Source organism: Moschus berezovskii, chromosome 8, assembly GCF_049115385.1.
Source record: "Moschus berezovskii isolate FMDL1 chromosome 8, NW_MosBer_1.0, whole genome shotgun sequence".
Taxonomy (NCBI): Eukaryota; Metazoa; Chordata; class Mammalia; order Artiodactyla; family Moschidae; genus Moschus; species Moschus berezovskii.
The window spans coordinates 78,037,262-78,055,564 of NC_142467.1; the positions used below are offsets into that span (position 1 = coordinate 78,037,262).

Genomic DNA, 18,303 nt, shown 5'->3' on the forward strand with positions numbered 1-18,303 from the left:
CGACTTAGCATAGTGCAGCACATTACTGCTTTTTGGGCAGAGGACTACCAAGCTATTCGCTCAGCTCTTCCAGAACTTCTACTCCTGCTGTTTCTTTATTGAGCTTCCTTGAATCCAAGATTTTATGCTTTCTTCTCAAATTTCCCACATCTCTTCTTTCATCCTCACTCAACTGATGACCTCATAAGTCATTTAAAAAAGAGAATCAGACAAAATTCTTTCATCAGTCTGTCATGAATCTCCCATCTTATTCTCTCCTCTTATTTACTGTTGAGGAAGCATCTTTCCTATCAAAGGCTCTAGTGCTAGTCTGAATCCTGTCCTTGCTTTTCTTCTCTAGCCTTCTGTCTTCTCTGTTGTCTTTTCCCATCAGAGTAGAATACTGCTCTGCTGTCTCACATCCCAAATACTGCTTTGACCCCCCAGTTTTTTCCAGCTGTTATCCCATTTTTCTGCTTCTCATCCTCATTCAACTTTTCAAAAGTGTATACATATTATCTCTCTCATTACCATACGTCCCCTTCAATTTTAGTCATTGTATGACTTCTGAGACAACTGCCTCCTGAAACTGCTATAACTAAGATTCAAGTGGCACCCGTTCTGTTATCAAATATAATGGAAACTTCTTTATCAGCATCGTACTTGACCTCTTAGAAGCATTCAACCACGTGACCATTTCCTCCATTTTGAACTTTTTTCTCGTTCTCTTGAAACCAGCCTCTTCTAGTTTACTTCCTAACTTTTCTCTTTATTCCTTTGAAACGTTTTTTCTTTATCCTTCCTTTTCTACCTGACCTGTGAATCTTGGTCTTTAAGATTTGGGTTTTTGATTTTCTTCAGCAATTCCCCTGTCACAACTAGTCTTCCCATTTTAGTAACTGGCATCTTCATGTAGTTGCTCAAGCAGAAACCCAGACATTGTCTTTTCCTTCTCTTTCCCTTGCTTTTAAGTTCATAAGTAAATCCATCAATGCATTCCCCCAGGTATACTGTGAATGTGTTACTTATCTCCATCTCCATGACTGACACCTGTATCCAGACTGCCAGCTCTTGGCTTAGTTTCTGATATCTCCCGTTTCTACTCTTCCCATTTGACTTTTCTCTAAAAAGGCTGTGGTCATAGTGATACTCCTAAAAGCATAAATATCAATACCTGTACTCTACTTAAAACTCTTTGGTGGCATTCCATTACACTCCTTACTGTGTTGTTCAAAAAACCCTACCTGATGTGTCACATGCTGTTCTCTTCTATTTTTTTGCCAACACTGTCCTCTTGCTTTAGTAGCCTTCAGCCAAATTTCTTTTATCCCATGCCAAACCTTTTTCCTTTATTAAAGCCTTTTTACCTACTATTACTACTGCCTAAAATGCTTTTCTTCCCTTTTGTTATATGGCTTATTCCTTCTTGTCCTTTTAAGTCTTAAGTTACACTTCTCAAAGAGGCCTTTCATGGTTAGCTTATCTCAACTCTTATTAATATTCTTATTCCCAGTGCTATCTGTTTTTTCTTTATGCTGCTACTAAGTCACTTCCCTTGTGGCTCAGCTGGTAAAAAAGCTGCCCGCAATGCAGGAGACCTGGGTTCTATTCCTGGGTTGGGAAGATCCCCTGGAGAAGGGAAAGGCTACCCACTCCAATATCCTAGCCTGGAGAATTCCACGGACTGTATAGTCCCTGGGGTCACAAAGAGTCGGACACGACTGAGTGACACTCAGTCGTGTCCGACTCTGTGTAACACAGCTAAATTCAATTTATATTTAGTTTTCTATTATTTGTCTGTTTTTTCCCCACTAAAGTATGTTATATGAGAGCAGTGACTGTGTGTATGTCTTAAATTTTCTTATATTGAAAATTTGATACATAGTGGATGCTGAATAAATTTTTTGTTGATATAACTAAATAAGGGAACCAACTAAAGTGGTATTGAAGGCATAAACTGTCAAAAAAGAAGCAGCCAATTACTTTCTACTTTACTTTCTTATAAGGAAGTACTCAAAAATGGGATAAATTGCTGATATTAGGCTATATAATTGCATGTATTAAGTCATATAGTTGGATAATAAATTCTATAACTTTTTTCTTTTAGCCTTTTCTACCTGCTTCCCAAAGTAGAGCTGAGTATGATTCAGAGGAGAGTCTGGAAAGTGATGATGATGAAGATGATGTTTTAGCTTCAGATTTCCATCTCCAGGAACATTCTAACTCAAATTCATATAGGTATGGAATATTTAATTTTAAGCTTCTTTTAAAAAATTTGTTTTTTAATTTTGAAAATAATGCATGTGAAATTAGTTGCTTGGTGAATTATAACGTATTATAACCTAGATCTGAATTGTTAAGTTCTCTTCCATAACAGTAATTCCGCAGTTAATTTTTGATTATGTACTTTATGACAATTTACAGTAATAAAAACCAATACTCTAAGGAATAAATTTTTCACTTAAAAAAAAAAAGAAACCAAAATGTCTTTGTTTAATTTAAAAAAAAGCAAATCTGAAGCATATCTCTTCCAGATGAGTCTTCCTGTATGCTGTTTACAGATACTTATGAGTTTCTGGTTTATCCTTCTGTTTTCAAAAATAAGCTTGTGTGTGTGTCTCTGTGTGTATGTACAATCTTATTTCCGCTGCTTTCTTACACAGAAGGTAGTAGGTACCGTATTATATGTAATGTTTATAACTTGCTTTTTATTTATTAATACATGCTAAAGTTCACTTCATATTAACATTTAGAGATACTTTTTTGTTCTTTTTTATGGCTACCCTAAAATATTCCATGATTCAAAGCTAGTTATTCAGTCATTACTCTCCTGATCGATAATTTGGTTGTTTATACTCTTGCTATTGCAGATAATGCTGACATGGTACATTGTTTCGTTTTTGTGGAGGTATATCTTCAGGGTAGATTCCTAGTAGTGAGTTATTGGGACAAAGAGTGGTGTAGTCTTCTCAATCCCTTAGTAAATTTTTAACAAATCTATTGCTTTATTTATAGTTGGTCATTGATGCGTTTGGCAATGGTGCAGCTGGTGCTCAGCAATTTGAAGACTTTCTATCCTTTTGCAGGTCATGATCTTGCAGGTAATACATAGCTTAACATGAACTAATATTGCCATTGCTTTTGATTTACTATTTTGTATTTTTTTCCTTCCTTGGAGAAGGAAATGGCAACCCACTCCAGTGTTCTTGCCTGGAGAATCCCAGGGACGGGGGAGCCTGGTGGGCTTCCGTCTATAGGGTCACGCAGAGTCGGACACAACTGAAGTGACTCAGCAGCAGCAGCAGCATTTTTTTCAAACGTGGAGAGAAAGTTTAGTAACTTCCTGCTGGTAGAAGATTAGGTTCTTTTAACCAAAGCAACCATTTGTAAATGAGTCTCTCATATTGTTAGTTGCTGTTAGAAAGACAGGGTCCAAGAAAACAGGGAATCTGCAGCTGATGTGATTAACTGTACCAAGACTGTGTCTAAAGCTCTAGTCAGAGTTGGATATTTCCTAGTTGTAGACACACAGGAGACTAAACAAAAGCAACAATGTAGTAATTATTAACTCCGATGGATGAAAAGGTTGTATAGGAAAGAAAGGGGCATGACAGTATACCAAGTAGTTTAGCTATGATCCGTATTTTTATATGTATGTGTGTATATATATGTATAAGACAAGGTAGATGCTAAAATACTAATTTAACCAAAAATTATTATGGACTGTATTGGATTGACGGAGAGAAGGGAAGTTTATTCTCATATTCCATAGTAGTAAATCAGTAGATCACTTCTAAACTTGAAAAAACTCAAGAATTTGCAGTAAGCATACTATTTAGATTTTTGAAGGTAAAAAGCAGGAATAGCTAAAGATTGAAAGTAGGATCAGGACTTAGGAGTATGGAAATGTAGACTATGAAGTGTTGAGTTTTGTAGTAAGTATTATTTCACTTTTTTTTTACCTTATGTATTATTTTAATTCTTAAAAAGTTATATGCTGTGCAGAAATTGGGCTGATACAAAGGTTTAAAGCAACTGATTTTCCTTCCAGACATATTTTTATAATATTCAGGTACATTTTTTCATATGAAATTAAAGTCAGATGCAGTAATTCCTATAGCAGTTATTTAAATCACAAGTCACAAATGTTATTTCAAGTTCTAGTAGTAAAGGTATGATGTAATTTTGACCTAGATTGCCCTTTTTCTGTTATGATAGACCACTGATTATGTTGAAAATGCTATACAGATTTACAGCATCCTTCTTTTCAGTCCCCTGGATTTCTGTGCTCACCTCTCTTTCATGTCTCCTCTGCAAAATGTGTATATCTTATTTCAGTCGTTTTTAAGATTGAATATAGCATTTTATTGTAGAAGATAAATGTGGGTCAATTTTCTCTTTTTAGAGCTTCCAGTTAGTTCACCACTTTGTCATGCTGTTCTAAAAACTCTTCAGTGCTGGGAACAAGTTCTTCTCCGACGACTTGAAATCCATGGGGGGCCACCTCAAAACTTTATTGCAAGTCATACCTCTGAAGAGAGTGTTTCTGCAGGTCCTGCAATTCTCCGCCACAAAGCTTTGCTGGAACCTACAAACACTCCTTTCAAGTAGGTTTTCATATGGATACTATTCTGAGTTTTACTAAGTCAGAATGTTTGGTATTTCAAGAGGAAAATGTTTTAGTACTTCTTACATTTAATTTGCTGTTCCGGGCTCATATCTTTGTCTTTGTGTGATGCATATTGTAGTGTGGATGTTAGCAAACATTTCTGACAAAGGTTTATATAGTAAATATTTTAGGCATTGCTGGCCCTATAGTCCTTGTTGGAGCTGTTCAGCCCTGCCATTGGAGAGTGAAAGCAACCATAAACAATGTGAATGGGCATAGCTGTGATCCAGTGAATTTTTTTAAGTTTTATATAGGCGTACAATTGATTAACAATGATCTGTTAGTTATAGATGTAATTCACTTATACCCATACACGTATCCATTCTTTGTAAAATTGTTTTCTCATTTAGGTTATTACAGAATACTGAGCCAAGTTCCCTGTGCTATACAATGGGTCCTTGTTGCTTATCTATTCTAAATATAATGGAGTCAGTAAACTTTATTTTTGAATATGAAAGGTAGGCTGGATTTGAACTGTCGGCCAGGGCCAGTGTTTCCTGACACCTACTTTGGAGCAGAGCTATTTGGAATAGTTTTTTAGCAAACTGTTTTACTGCACATGAAGAAATAAAGCATTTGTACCAAAAGATAAATTAGTTCAGTGCTTACTTCCTGAAGAAAATTACTACAGAAAATGTTAACTGAGTAAACAGTGTTCTTCGTGGCTCAGTGACATAGTTGATTTCCATTCTTTCACAGGCTCTTCCCTCATTGCTCATCAGTAACAGAGTTCATGGGCTAGTACATGTTCACAGACAACACTTTGAGTGGCTTTGTTTCTGGATCTCTTCTAGGAAGCATACCTCTTTTGTTAGATCTTACATTCTTAGGTTAAATGTCAGCAAACTGCAAACCATGGGGCTAGCTAAATCCACACCTCCTTCTGTGTTGTCAATAAAGGTTTATGGTTTATAGCCACACCCTTTCATTTTAGTATTACCTGTGGATGCTTTCCCACTTCAGTGGTGAAGTTATGTAGTTGTAGGAGAGATCGTATGGCCCACAAAGCCTGAAATATTTACTGTCTCTTCTTTTAAGAAGAATATTACTAATTGCTACCCTAGATGATGTGGTCTGATTCTGGATAACTTATTATTATGATCATTCGTATAGCACCACGGAAATGTAATCAGGTTAATCAGAAGTCTCTGAAGTGTATAGTGAAATATATTGCCTCTCTGTAGATCTAAACACCATCTGGCACTATCTGTGAAGAGACTTTGGCAGTACTTGGTGAAGCAGGAAGAAATTCAAGAAACCTTTATCAGAAATATATTCACAAAGAAAAGGTGTCTAAATGAGGTCTGTATAAATTAAAACTTGTTGCTATTTTATTATTAATGTCTTGTATTTTTAATTATAAAGAGTAAGTTTTATTTTACAGACTTTTATAAAAATTCATTTTTTATGTCATAAACATGTATGTTAATGCATAGAGTCGGTATTTTCCTAACTAGTTTAAAGTAACTAATTCAGCTGTAGTTGGGACTTTTTTCCCCCAAAAAGATACTGTTTAACTTAGAATTCTGTATCTTGTTTCCTGATTTTGAGTTGTCATGACTACCGTTTGAGACAAAGGGGAAATTTCCCATCCTTTTCATGTGATAAAGTTTATCTTAGAAGTTTCATTGAAACTAGGTTTTTATACTGAAAACATATCTAATATGTACATTTTCTTTTTATTGTATTGATTATACTTAGTATAACTTTATAATCTCAGTATATAATTATACTGTAATTGGTTGATTGTATCTTAATGTTATCATAATACAGATTATTTTTCTCATTTAGTACAATGCTACTCATAAGTATAGTTTGATATGGGGGACTTGTACTGGAATATAAATTAACATATTGCTTCCTTCTTTGAAATAATTTTGCTATTAATAAGTACTGTATAAATTAAGCAGAGGGTTTAGTGATGTAGTTAATTCCTTATTTTCTCATGTATTGGTAACAGAGAGTTCAAGACTGGTGGCTGGTTTGTGGATCACACTTTGAGACGCTCTGGCTAATCTGAAAGCAGGCTTTTCAGTTTTTGAAGTGGGAGGGAAAAAGGAAGACATTTCAGTTGGAAAAATAAGGAAATAGAATGGCTTCTTAAAGACAAGTTAGCAAAAAGCAAGATGACATCTAACCTTATTGGAAAAGGAAAATTACTTGTCTGTCAGTTTAAGAACTAATTTGTTAGAGGCAACTGCATGTGTTATTATTTACTGTTTGCCTGATTATGTAAATATATTTGAATTAGCCAAGTCAGGAAACAGAATACATAGTATTCTTGCTAACTTAGAAGACTTATGATACGTATCTAGTCAAACAATAGATACAATTAAATATAGTACAAGTTAACGTATTTCTTTTTAACCTTTGGGTGAGACATATCTTAAATATTTAATCTATGTATTACTTTAAAACAGTTGAAGAAAATCTTGGATAAATAAAATTGAAAATTGTGCTATATAAGAGTGTCAGAGTAATTAGAATGTGTTTACTGGTGAGGTAATGTTTCTTATTTTAAACTTACCTTTGACTAAAATAATATGTTACAAGTTAAAGCCTCCTAATAACGGTATACAAAGCACTGCTGCATTCTGAATAAAAAGCATGCTTTACTATGCTTGATATTACTACTTTGATTTCTTTGATGCACCTTGTAATATGAACATGCAAATTGAGCATAGTAATTTCAAGTACAAAATTACTTTTTAGAAACCATTGCTATATTTGGTAAATATAGTTGTGAAAATAAAAACATTTCTCCACTGCTGATATATTTAGTGCATTTGGGAAATGAAATCATTCTCAAAACAAACAAAACAAAAAACTAGTTTACTGCTAGATTGTTTAGTTGAATCAGGAAATAGAATCATTAAGGGAACAGAGCATAACTAAGCCCGAATGCATAAGGAATGGTAATGGATAAATGAGTACAGATATACCTGTTAAACTCATCTGCTGTTTTATTCTTAGTTTTCTTAGGATCCTGTTTCATAATATCTTAAGAAAATTTTAGTTATTTTTGTATCGTAATTATTTTAACAAAAATCATGAATATGGATGCTAGACTATAAAGGATTTTAGTTATCATTTAGTTAAATATGTTCTCTGATTTTAGTTTTTTTAATCTCCAAAATAAATATAATACACTTTTCAGTATTTGACTAGCAGATTTAACTTATTTAAAACCCAGCATGATTAATGGCAGTTATGAGAAATTTGTTGTTACTGCTTTGTTGTCTTATTCTTAACAGTGATAGTGACATTTTCATGAAGGAAATATGAAAAGAAAAATTTTACCTAGTAAAACATAGATTAAATGGAATTAAATAAAATATTAACTTTATAGAGTTGGTGCAAAATTATTTAATCTTCACTGGGAAGTTGACTGGCTTTTTGTAGTATTTTCAAAATTGCCTTCCATCTCTGTTTTATAAAATGATGATTATACTTAAATAGTTGAGCCCAAGTCTCTGTGACTTTTCAGATGGTTAGAAAATAGATACATGACAGGCCCTATATTTACAGTAGATGTTGGAGAGTATTTTGAGAGTGCTGCTGTTTCTTTATTCCCATACATGGCTGGAATGAAATTTTCTTCCTCTGACATTAAAGTTCTGGTGTATCCTCAGATCTTTTCTTTTCCTATATAATTGCTGGTACATACATTTTTAAAATAGAAGTCCTTCACTGTTTGTACTTAATTAAAAGTAAAATACAAATATAGATAGCTGCAAATAGACTATATCCTAATCAGTCCCAACCCCCCAAAAATACTTGACAGCTGTCATCTTAATCCTCAGCTTCTTTTTTTGTTTTGTTTCATTTTCTAAGAATTAAAGGTCGTGAACCATCTCCTTCTTTAACAAGTGCTAATATCTTCTTTTAAAAAGAATATGTGGCTCCAAGCATTTTATTGACTATTTCTGGCTAAGTCCAGAGAAGGAATTAGAAATCTTGAAATCAAAGTTTCTAATCAGGAGATTTTCCTTGAGGAATGAGATATCATAATGGAAACAAGACTTAATAGTGTGTAAGAGAACAGTTTGACTTTAATTTTCATTTGATAATACTCTGGCACTAGTAGCTCTGAAATTTGTAGTGTAAAGTACTCTGGACTTAATCTTGCTTTAATGTCAACATTTCAAATGAGTGAAGTAAGTAAAAATTTCTTAGGAAATAGAATAAAATTTATAGTGATTGTTAATGAGTTCTGAGGGATTAAGTTTTCTCTAGCCCCCAGTCTCTATGGGGTCACACAGAGTCAGACACGACTGAAGTGACTTAGAAGCAGCAGCAGCAGCCCCCAATCATGCCTCTCCACACATACTTTGTTTAAAATACATGAAATTAAAAAAATAGTTCATTGTTGTTTTCTAGTAAATTTGCTTAAAAATAAAAAGAAATATCCCCAGTGTTTTACATGTTACATCTCATCTTTACTCTTTGTCATATGGTTATTCTTTCTTGATGAAGTCATTAGAGGACAACTGTGAAACCATCAAAAATTCTATGATGGAGGAGCCAAACATCAATAAGGTACAAAATATCATTCAACTGAAATTAGAAATTGCATTCTTTAATGGGAAAAACAAAGTGTTTGCATTTTAGTTGTTGACTGGACTTTGTTTCCAATGCAATTAAATTGCTGCATTACTTTTTAAAGTAATTAATTACCTCAGATTACTTTTTTTAACAAGTTAAATATTGTAATCATTAAAAAATGTTTCTGTTTTGTTTTTAAGAGAATGCAATTTTAAACGGAGTTGAATGTATCCTGTTTTGGCTACAAATTTTTATGAGTAAATAAAACAAAAGTTCGTAATAAAACATGATTATAGTAGGTATTATAGAATTATAGTAGTATTGTTCTGTTTCTGCAAGTATCACTTTTGAAGTTAAAATTCTCTTCTGTGATTGTAATTACTTAAAATAAATCAAATAGTATTATGTAGCATTTGTTTTGGCTCAAATGGTAAAGAATACGCCTGCAATGCAGGAGACCCAGGTTCAATCACTGGGTTGGAAAGATCCCCTTAAGAAGGGAATGGCAATATTCCACTCCAGTATTCTTGCCTGCAGAATTCCATGGACAGAGGAGCCTGGCGGGCTGCAGTCCATGGGATCGCAAAGAGCTGAACACTACTGAGTAACTAACATACACACAGCATTTATTTTACTAGTACCAGTAGCATATAGCACATTGCCTTATGCATAGTAAGTACTCAAAGTACTTGAGAACAAGAGCAGAAAGGATGAGAATTTGTAAAATCTTAAAACAACTCCAGGTGTTTTTAATGATTACCAGGCAAAGAATACTGTTAACTGTGTGTTTGATAGAATTCACCAGAGAAATTATCTGGGCCTGGAGTTTTTAAATCTACAGCTTCTATTTTTTAACAGATAACAGGGTAATTCAAGCTATCTGTTTCTTCTTGAGTGAACTTTCTTAGTCCATACCTTTAAAAAATTTTTTCTGTTTCACTTCAGTTGACAAATTTATTGGTTAAAGTTATTAATAGTTTTTCCTTATCTTTTTAATACACAGTAGAATCTATGGTGATATTATCTCTCATTTCTCTGCTATAATCTTGAAAGTAGAATTATTTCTTAATATTTATATTCCCTGATTCTGAGTATTGATGTCATTTTATATTCATCCAGTTGCTTCCCATTTCCTTCTGTTATGCCTTTGATATTTTTTAGAGCTCATTTTCATGTTTGTTTTATTAAATCGTTTAGGGTAGTGTTGAAGTACTCCGGGCATACAAGAGTACTTCATTATATTGCAGGTCGTAGTAACTGAAAACCACTAATGAGACCTTTCCATAGATCTGTTGTGTGACACTGAGCTCATTCCACTCTTGAAGCCTCATTTACTAAGGCTTCAATTTGTAAAAGGCGAGTTGATAGTTTTAAACATGCTGCTGCTTTAATTGAAATAGCAGTAGAATCCTGGATTTAGTCTGTTAGAATTTTTCCCTTCTTCTCCAATTCCTAAAGAAAGCCTTGTGGAACCCAAATACTATTCAGATCAGTTTCTGCATAAAATTTCTTTTTTAAAAAAATTGTGATAAAATATGTGTATAAAATTTACCATTTTAATTGTTTTCAGTATACAGTTAAGTGACATTAAGTACATTGATACGGTAGTTCAGCCGTCATGACATCCATCCCCAGAACTTCGTCATTTTCTTAAAATGAAGCTCTTTACCCGTTAAACAGTGCTCCAGCCCTAGGCAGTTACCTTTCAGTCTATGAATTTTACTATCCTCAGTACCCATTATACTTGGAATCATACAGTATTTGTCCTTTTGTGACTGGTTTATTTCATTTAGTGTAAATCTTCAAGGTTCACCCATGTCATGGCATGTATCAGAGTTTTGTTTCTTTTCAAGGTTAATAATATCCTATTGTGTATATATAATGTATTCTGTTCACCTATTAATCTGTTAATGAGCATTAATCCCATCTTTTGGCTATTCTGGGTAGTACTGCTGTGAGCATTGGTATACAAATATCTCTTCCAGTCTCTGCTTTCATTTCTCTGTGTGTATACTGAATAGTGGAATTGCTGGATCATATTGTAATTCTTTGGTTAGTTTTTTTATCTGCATAATCTCATAAAGTCTCTTTTAGCATTAATATTTGGATTTCCTCCTCATATATCCAGCCCAATCACATTTTATAAGCATGACTTGAAACCTTATATTAAGAAGACCTTTAAGACCATATTCTTTGTGATTTTTTTACTCTGATTTTATGTTGTATGACTTTTAATGTTTGTAGCACATGCAAGTTCCGTATTTTTATTTACCAGTATCATGTCCCTGGTAGCTTGGACGGTAAAGCATCTGCCTACAATGTGGGAGACCTGGGTTCAATCCCTGGGTTGGGAAGATCCCTTGGAGAAGGAAATGGCAACCCAAACCAGTATTCATGCCTGGAAAATCCCATGGACCGAGGAGCCTGGTGGGCTACAGTCCATGGGGTCAGAAAGAGTTGGACACAACTGAGCGACTTCACTTCACTTCACTTCACGTCACGTCCCCACTTCCTTCCTTTCCCAGCTTAGATTCCATGAGCCCTCACCATCTGAGCCGCCAGGGAAGCTCTCTCATTATGATCAATCCCTTGCAAACGTCCTCAACCTTTTTGCCATCTTCTCTCTACCCTGTACTTGCCTTCAAAATTCCCAAACCTGTTTAAACCTAGCTCTCTACCTACTCTATGTCTGCACCCAAGTAGCTGAACTTGGATGAAGTAAAAGCACAAGCCATGGGGACTTGCCTTATTTAAAATTTATAGTCACAAATCTCAAATTAAACTATCCTACCATCATAATTTTTTCTTCATTCTCTTTTCATTCTCCCTACTTTTTCCCTTTTATCTCAGCTTTCCAATATTTCTTTACTACTTTCCACGGATGACTTCCTTTTGCTATCAAACTAAGTACAGTCAGCAGAGATTTAGCCCACAATATTGTCTGATCACCAGATCTCACTTCTGTTCTATATGCAGATATTTTGTTCTGCCTTCTCTCACAGTAGATGATCGAATGCTGTTTTATCCAAAGCCAAATCTTCCACTTGTGCACTGATCCTGTCTGCTGTTACCTCCCTAAGAACTTTGCTTCGGTATTTATTCCTCATCTCACCGCCATGATAAATTTTTACCTAAGTTATTCTCAACATAAGTAAATATATTTTATTGTCTTTAATATGAAAAAAAAAATCTATCTTTGAGTCTATCACCTTATTTCTCTAAGCCTTTATCTAGGAAAATTCATTTATAGAGTTGCCTATAAAGTCATTCAAGAATGAAACTTAAAGAGTAATATTGCAGATACCATGTAGGAACTACCCAGTTTCAGAAATAAAACATTGTCAACTCAGTTGAATGCCCCTGTGAACATTCCCCAGTGGACTTCTTTCCCTATTCACCAAATGTCATGTGTTCCTCTAACCTAGTTAGGTATTATCTTTTGCCTGCTCCATTGTTATTGTTCTAGTGTGTGACTACACTGATGGCAATAGTCAATTTTCTGTCTTTATAAAATTCAATGTTTTAGTATCCTTTGATAGTGTTAATCTCAGCTACTTTTTTGAAACTCTTGGTTCCCATAATGTCATCTTTGATTACCAAGTAGTCATAGCTCGAGATTGTTTCCTGTTCTGTCAGTTTATTCACTGTCAGTATTTCTCTTTCCCAGTGCTATTTCCCAGTCCTGAAATGACTAGTCTTTTATTCCTACCTTTGAAATGTGGAATACTCCAGGACTTACTTCCCTAACCGTCTCTCTTCCTGTCTTGACTTTCTCTTTGATTTATCTGATAGCTTAAATATCATTCATTGGCTGATAATGTTAATTATTCCTAATTAGGAATAATGAGTAGGAATAATTAGGAATTACTGATGATAATTATTATCAGTAATAATAACTCATTTCATGAATTCCAGACCTGCATATATAACCTAATAGTTACCTCCCCCTGAATGTCAAAACACAGAATTTTCTGTCTTCTCCTAATTCCAGCCCAAACCCACTCTTTCTTTCACTTTCATCCAGTATCCTTTATTGAGACAGATCTGAAAACGGGGAGTCATCCTTGCTTCCTCTAATACTCATATTGCAGTTTCAGCCCATTGACAAAATTTATCTTAATTCTAACCACTTAATCACTACTGCTATTCTACCCCTAATCAAATCCACCACTACCTCTCACTTTAGCTATTGTAGTAACCATAACTCATTTCTTGGCAGCCAGTCTCTCACCCTTTGTGTTTTGCCCTACCACATCCAGAATTACCAAAACCTCCCAGTGTTTTTCTAACTTTAAAAATGAAATCTGGATTCTTTATTATGGCTTTTAAGACTCTGTACAAACCAAACCTGCTACTTCTCCAAACTCATCTCCTACAACGTGTGATTGTTCTCAAAATTAAATATGCATAAACTCTTAATGCTGAACACCATTCCTCCTATTCCACTCCACCCCCTTTAGTTGATTCTCATTCAGATCATCTTGGGACCACACTATTGAGAAACAGTGTTTTGGTAAATCTAGATAATGAGAGGACAGCAATGTATTTCCATATCAAAGAAGCTATTTTTGAACTTCTTACTTTTCTGTCCATAACAGTGAAGTTTGAAGACTGTTCTGCAGGTGACACTACCCACCTACCCATTCATTACTAGCAAATAGCATATTGCTCTATTCCATTGAAAAACTATCTATCTTTATATCTAATTTCTTAAAAAACCCAATAGTAAACACTTAGTGTTCTTTAGATACCAGGCAAATAGGTGGTTAATTTGGAATTTTAGTCATGGAGTTACAAAATTTGACGTAGACATTGTTACTGGGTGATGGGCCTCAGACAGGTAAGACTTTATTTAGAAAAGAAATTAACCTTCAAATCAACCAAAATGTTTGTATAAGCAGTGAAATCTTTTTATATTTGTTAGCAAGTTGCATTTAAGATTATATTTGACATTTTTCAATCCAGGGACTGTGAGTTTTGATTGCATATGGTTGTTTTGGTTTAATTATAAGTCTCTTTCAACTTTGTAAATGAACTGTCATCTTAGTTGCCATTTTTAAAAATACTGCTAACCCTACTCTGTTCTGTGGTCAAACAGTAGATGGGTATTGGTGATATTTTATTTAAATTTTCCAGGAAGTAAATCTGTTTTCTAATTTCAAATTAATAACTTATGTATCTCACAATGAGTTATAAAACATTTTATAATAATTCATTTTAAAGATTGATTTTAAAGATTGAAGGTTAGGGTGAATAAAATAAAATGAATCATAGTGCATTAGGTAACATCTCCAACTCTTAACAATTGCCTCTTCATTTCACCTCTGATTATTTTAGTAAATTTTAATTTTATACAGTACTCTCTTCTAAGTTGAAAGATGTATTTGCCTTCTGTGGTATAAGCAAAAGGTCAAATACATTTCCCTTGTCTAACGTTATATTGGATTATGGTCTATTCAGCTATTAAAATGATTACTGACTTGAGTAAATCATTATGCCTTTCAGGGTTTCAGGTTTATTTTATAACTAGAAAGTTATTTTAGACAGAGTCAGTAAAATATATTCAGCTGGCTGTGTCCTGCTTGTTCTTCTGTAGATCATTAACTGAGAATGGTTTTTATATTTTTGAAAGGCTTTTTAAAAGAATATGCAGCATGACTCTATTGGTCTGCAAAACCTAAAATATTTATCTTCTGGCTTTTTTATATCTTTAAAATATTATCAAAGGATTATAAACTTAAGAAGTGTGGTAAATTTATTTTACTTTATTAATTAGAATGTCTTATCTTATTGCACCTTAAGAATATAAGCAGTTAATGGATTTATCAATTATGTTTTTATATGTGAAAAAGCAAATTTGTAAAGATGTCATTTCCTCTTACCAAATTTTATTTCAGAAATAATTAGCATGTAAATTAGTACCTTTGGATTTGAATTATCTAAAAAGCTTCTTAATTTATGCAAGTATTAAATGAAAGACTGGCATATTTCTTTTTCCTATTACTAAAATTGCTATATTTTTGTACCTTCTTTCCCTCTGTGTAGATAGAAGCAGATTTGGGATATCCTGGAGGTAAAGCAAGAATTATTCATAAGGAATCTGATATCATTACTGCCTTTGCTGTTAATAAAGTAAGTACATAGACTTTTTTCTTTAATTAAGTACTCATAGTTGGAGAATGTCTCCTATTCAGTCAGTTTATTTAGTAGCATTGTTTCCCTTTCTCAAAGCTATTTTTCTACTCCCTAAATTGCAATCTGAGTAAATTTTTTATTATATAAGACGATTATATTGCTTGATAATTTATTTGACTTGGATATATAGCAGATAAAATGCTTTATTACTAAACAGAGGGAAGTCTCAAGTATTTATATATGCAGTTGCCTTGGCGTCTTAACCACTGGACCACCAGGGAAGTCCCCTGCCTTTACAAATTATACAACACATCCAATTAATCGAAAGAAAATGTTTTCCTTCTTATATGAATATGTTGAATGTGATTCTTAGATCAAAATTAAGCTTAAATGTGACTTACAGAAAGTTTTCCTCTTTAACTTTCATCTATAATAGCTGCCCAACTGGAGTGTTTGCTTTGTATCCCTTACCCTTCTACTCAGCATCCTCCATAGAGATGTCTGTAAGCTACTTACAGAAGAGGTAGCCTTAGGTACAGTGGTCCACGGTTGAAATTTGTCTTAGCCCTTTCCCCTCCTATCTCGCCTAACTGCATTACTAAAAAATGTATAAAAACTTCTAGTTATTCATTTCCTTTTACTACCATTATTAACCTAAAGGAGATATATATCTAGATATGTGTGTGTATATGTATCAGTTCAGTTCAGTCACTCAGTCATGTCCAACTCTTTGTGACCCCATGGACTGCAGCCTGCCAGGCCTGCCTGTCCATCACCAACTCCCGGAGTTTACTCAAACTCAGGTCCATTGAGTTGGTGATGCCATCCAACCATCTCATCCTCTGTCGTCCCCTTCTCCTCCTGCCTTCGAGATATATATATATATTTTTCATGTATTCATAACTTTAAAATATTATTTAGATCATATCCTATGGCATTACCCATTCAATAATCAATTGGTTCTTCATCGTCCTATGCTTGTCTAGATTTCATCTAGATAGTTCCTTTGTCCTGTGCTTGTCTAGATTTCATCTAGATAGTTCCTTTGTCATTCTTTCCTCATCTTTCCCTGGGTTCCTTGTCTTATTTCCTCATAGACACTCCTGATCAATGACTAATTCTGTTCATAGCAGGCAAGTTTGGAATTAGCCCCTCAGCCAGGCGATTCTCATGATGTGCTATTTATATATATACATGTGAAATACAAATATAAAAATATTATCTATACACAACTAGTACCTTCCTTTTCCTGAAGAAAATAAGATTTTAATATTTTGTGTTATAAAACAAACTAGCTTTTTTCTCTTATTTGAATTTATATAACTAGTTGAATAGTCATCCTCATAATAATAATACAAAGTCTTCTATTGACTCTGTAAGAATGTACTTGTTTAATTTTTATTTCTCCAGTTATTTTGTTAAATTTTTACATCTTTGCTGAATTTGTAGCTAAGAAATAATATCTTTGCTTTAAATTGCAGTAATTAAAAATGCTGATAAGATTGAACTTTTCCTCATTTGTGTAGTTGTGGATTATCTGTGTCAAGCACTGTGAAGGATCTGAGATACTCCCCTGCATTCAGTCTAACAAGTTAGCTTTCACAGTTTAATGGATACTGTTAGAAGACACAAGACTCCAGGACCAGAGACAAAGTATAGTTTATTACTAACAGCAAAAGCAAAAGCTAAAACAACATTTTTGCTCTGGTTCCCTTAAGGTGCAATTCCCACAGTGACAGCAAGAGGGCTGGATGATACCCAGACAGTGTGTTGCATTACAGGCGGAGAACAGTGAGTTCAGGGAACCCAACTGTTTTCTAATGGACAGTAAACATATCTGCCTTTTGATCTGGAGGGAGAGAGTATAGCTATATAGGCATCCTGATAATAATACTGTGAAACAAAGACAGTCATTGACTAACTCACAGGACACACAGAAGTAGAGAGTCACATGGAGAATTACCTTCCTTTTTTCCACATATCTCTGGAGTCTCAGTTTTCTCAGTCTCAGTTTGTATTAGAATTTTGCAAAATTGAAATGTTAGTCCTTTTTTCTCTTTGCTGTCAATAATCTTCCTTTTTTTCTTTAGAGATACGCATTTTAAATTTGTAGATGTTGAAAGCTTTCTATCATTTAATCTGACCAACTTTTCACTGATGATTTTTTTCTGAAATACTTCATCACCTTTTCTTGGTGACCCCTTCCCAAATTCTGTTTGTCTTGCCTAAGATTGAAAGGCTTTAGGAGAAAATAATACCATCTTATTTGAATAATTCACCATTATTTCTTCAGTTTGAAGTTCTTATCTCCCTTACCTTTGTTTACCTTCCAGGGCTCCTATATTTTTCAATATCTCACTTCACGTTTCTGAACTGTGCAAATTTTAGGGAGATGGTACCATTCTAGTAGACTAGAGAGACAGTGCTACTGGCAGAAGAAATGAAGTGGCACTTGGATTTCCATTTGTAGCTGGCCTTCTGTTGAGCTGTGAAATTCTCAAAATATAAACATATCTCCAAGCTCATCCTGATGGTTATCTCCCTCAAAGTTTAATTATTAAAATATTTATTTGTGAAAATAATATTTATTCTATACCTTAAGTTATCATTTCTAGAGTCTGTTTTGTAGTCTCCATTTTCAAAAGTAACCCATATACACATTATGCTTTTTTTATTTAAAAATTATTATGTGATTTATTTTTCAGGCGAATAGAAACTGCATAGCAATTGCTTCAAGCCATGATGTTCAAGAACTAGATGTTTCTGGAATTCTGGCTACACAGATCTATACTTGGGTAGATGATGATGTAGAAATGGAAACCAAAGGGTACCCTTTTACTTTGTTTTTAAATGGTGATATTGCAGTATGAATGATGATATCCACAGAACTATACCTTTCAAGTTATTTTTTTAAAGGAATATTCCTAGATTGTAAGCAAAATGGAAGTTGATATGCAAAAGAATGAAGAAGTGGG

The 18,303-nt window shown here is 33.9% G+C and overlaps 1 protein-coding gene across 9 annotated transcripts in view; it reads left to right on the forward strand.

Moving 5' to 3' along the window:
- Positions 1-18,303, forward strand: part of DMXL1 (Dmx like 1) — a 127,927-nt gene that overhangs the window by 81,471 nt on the left and 28,153 nt on the right. For 6 of the 9 annotated variants that reach the window (XR_008686557.2, XR_008686558.2, XM_055431337.2 and 3 more), the window contains 7 exons: positions 2,087-2,217; positions 2,995-3,080; positions 4,385-4,586; positions 5,833-5,950; positions 9,125-9,187; positions 15,239-15,325; positions 18,034-18,155. Coding sequence is in view for 7 of the 9 variants with exons in the window: in XM_055431337.2 (XP_055287312.2) it covers positions 2,087-2,217; positions 2,995-3,080; positions 4,385-4,586; positions 5,833-5,950; positions 9,125-9,187; positions 15,239-15,325; positions 18,034-18,155 (809 nt within the window). In the remaining 2 variants the exon portion in view is untranslated. The remainder of the gene's footprint in view (positions 1-2,086; positions 2,218-2,994; positions 3,081-4,384; positions 4,587-5,832; positions 5,951-9,124; positions 9,188-15,238; positions 15,326-18,033; positions 18,156-18,303) is intronic. The other 3 variants (XM_055431339.2, XM_055431340.2, XM_055431344.2) reach the window with 1 other exon arrangement.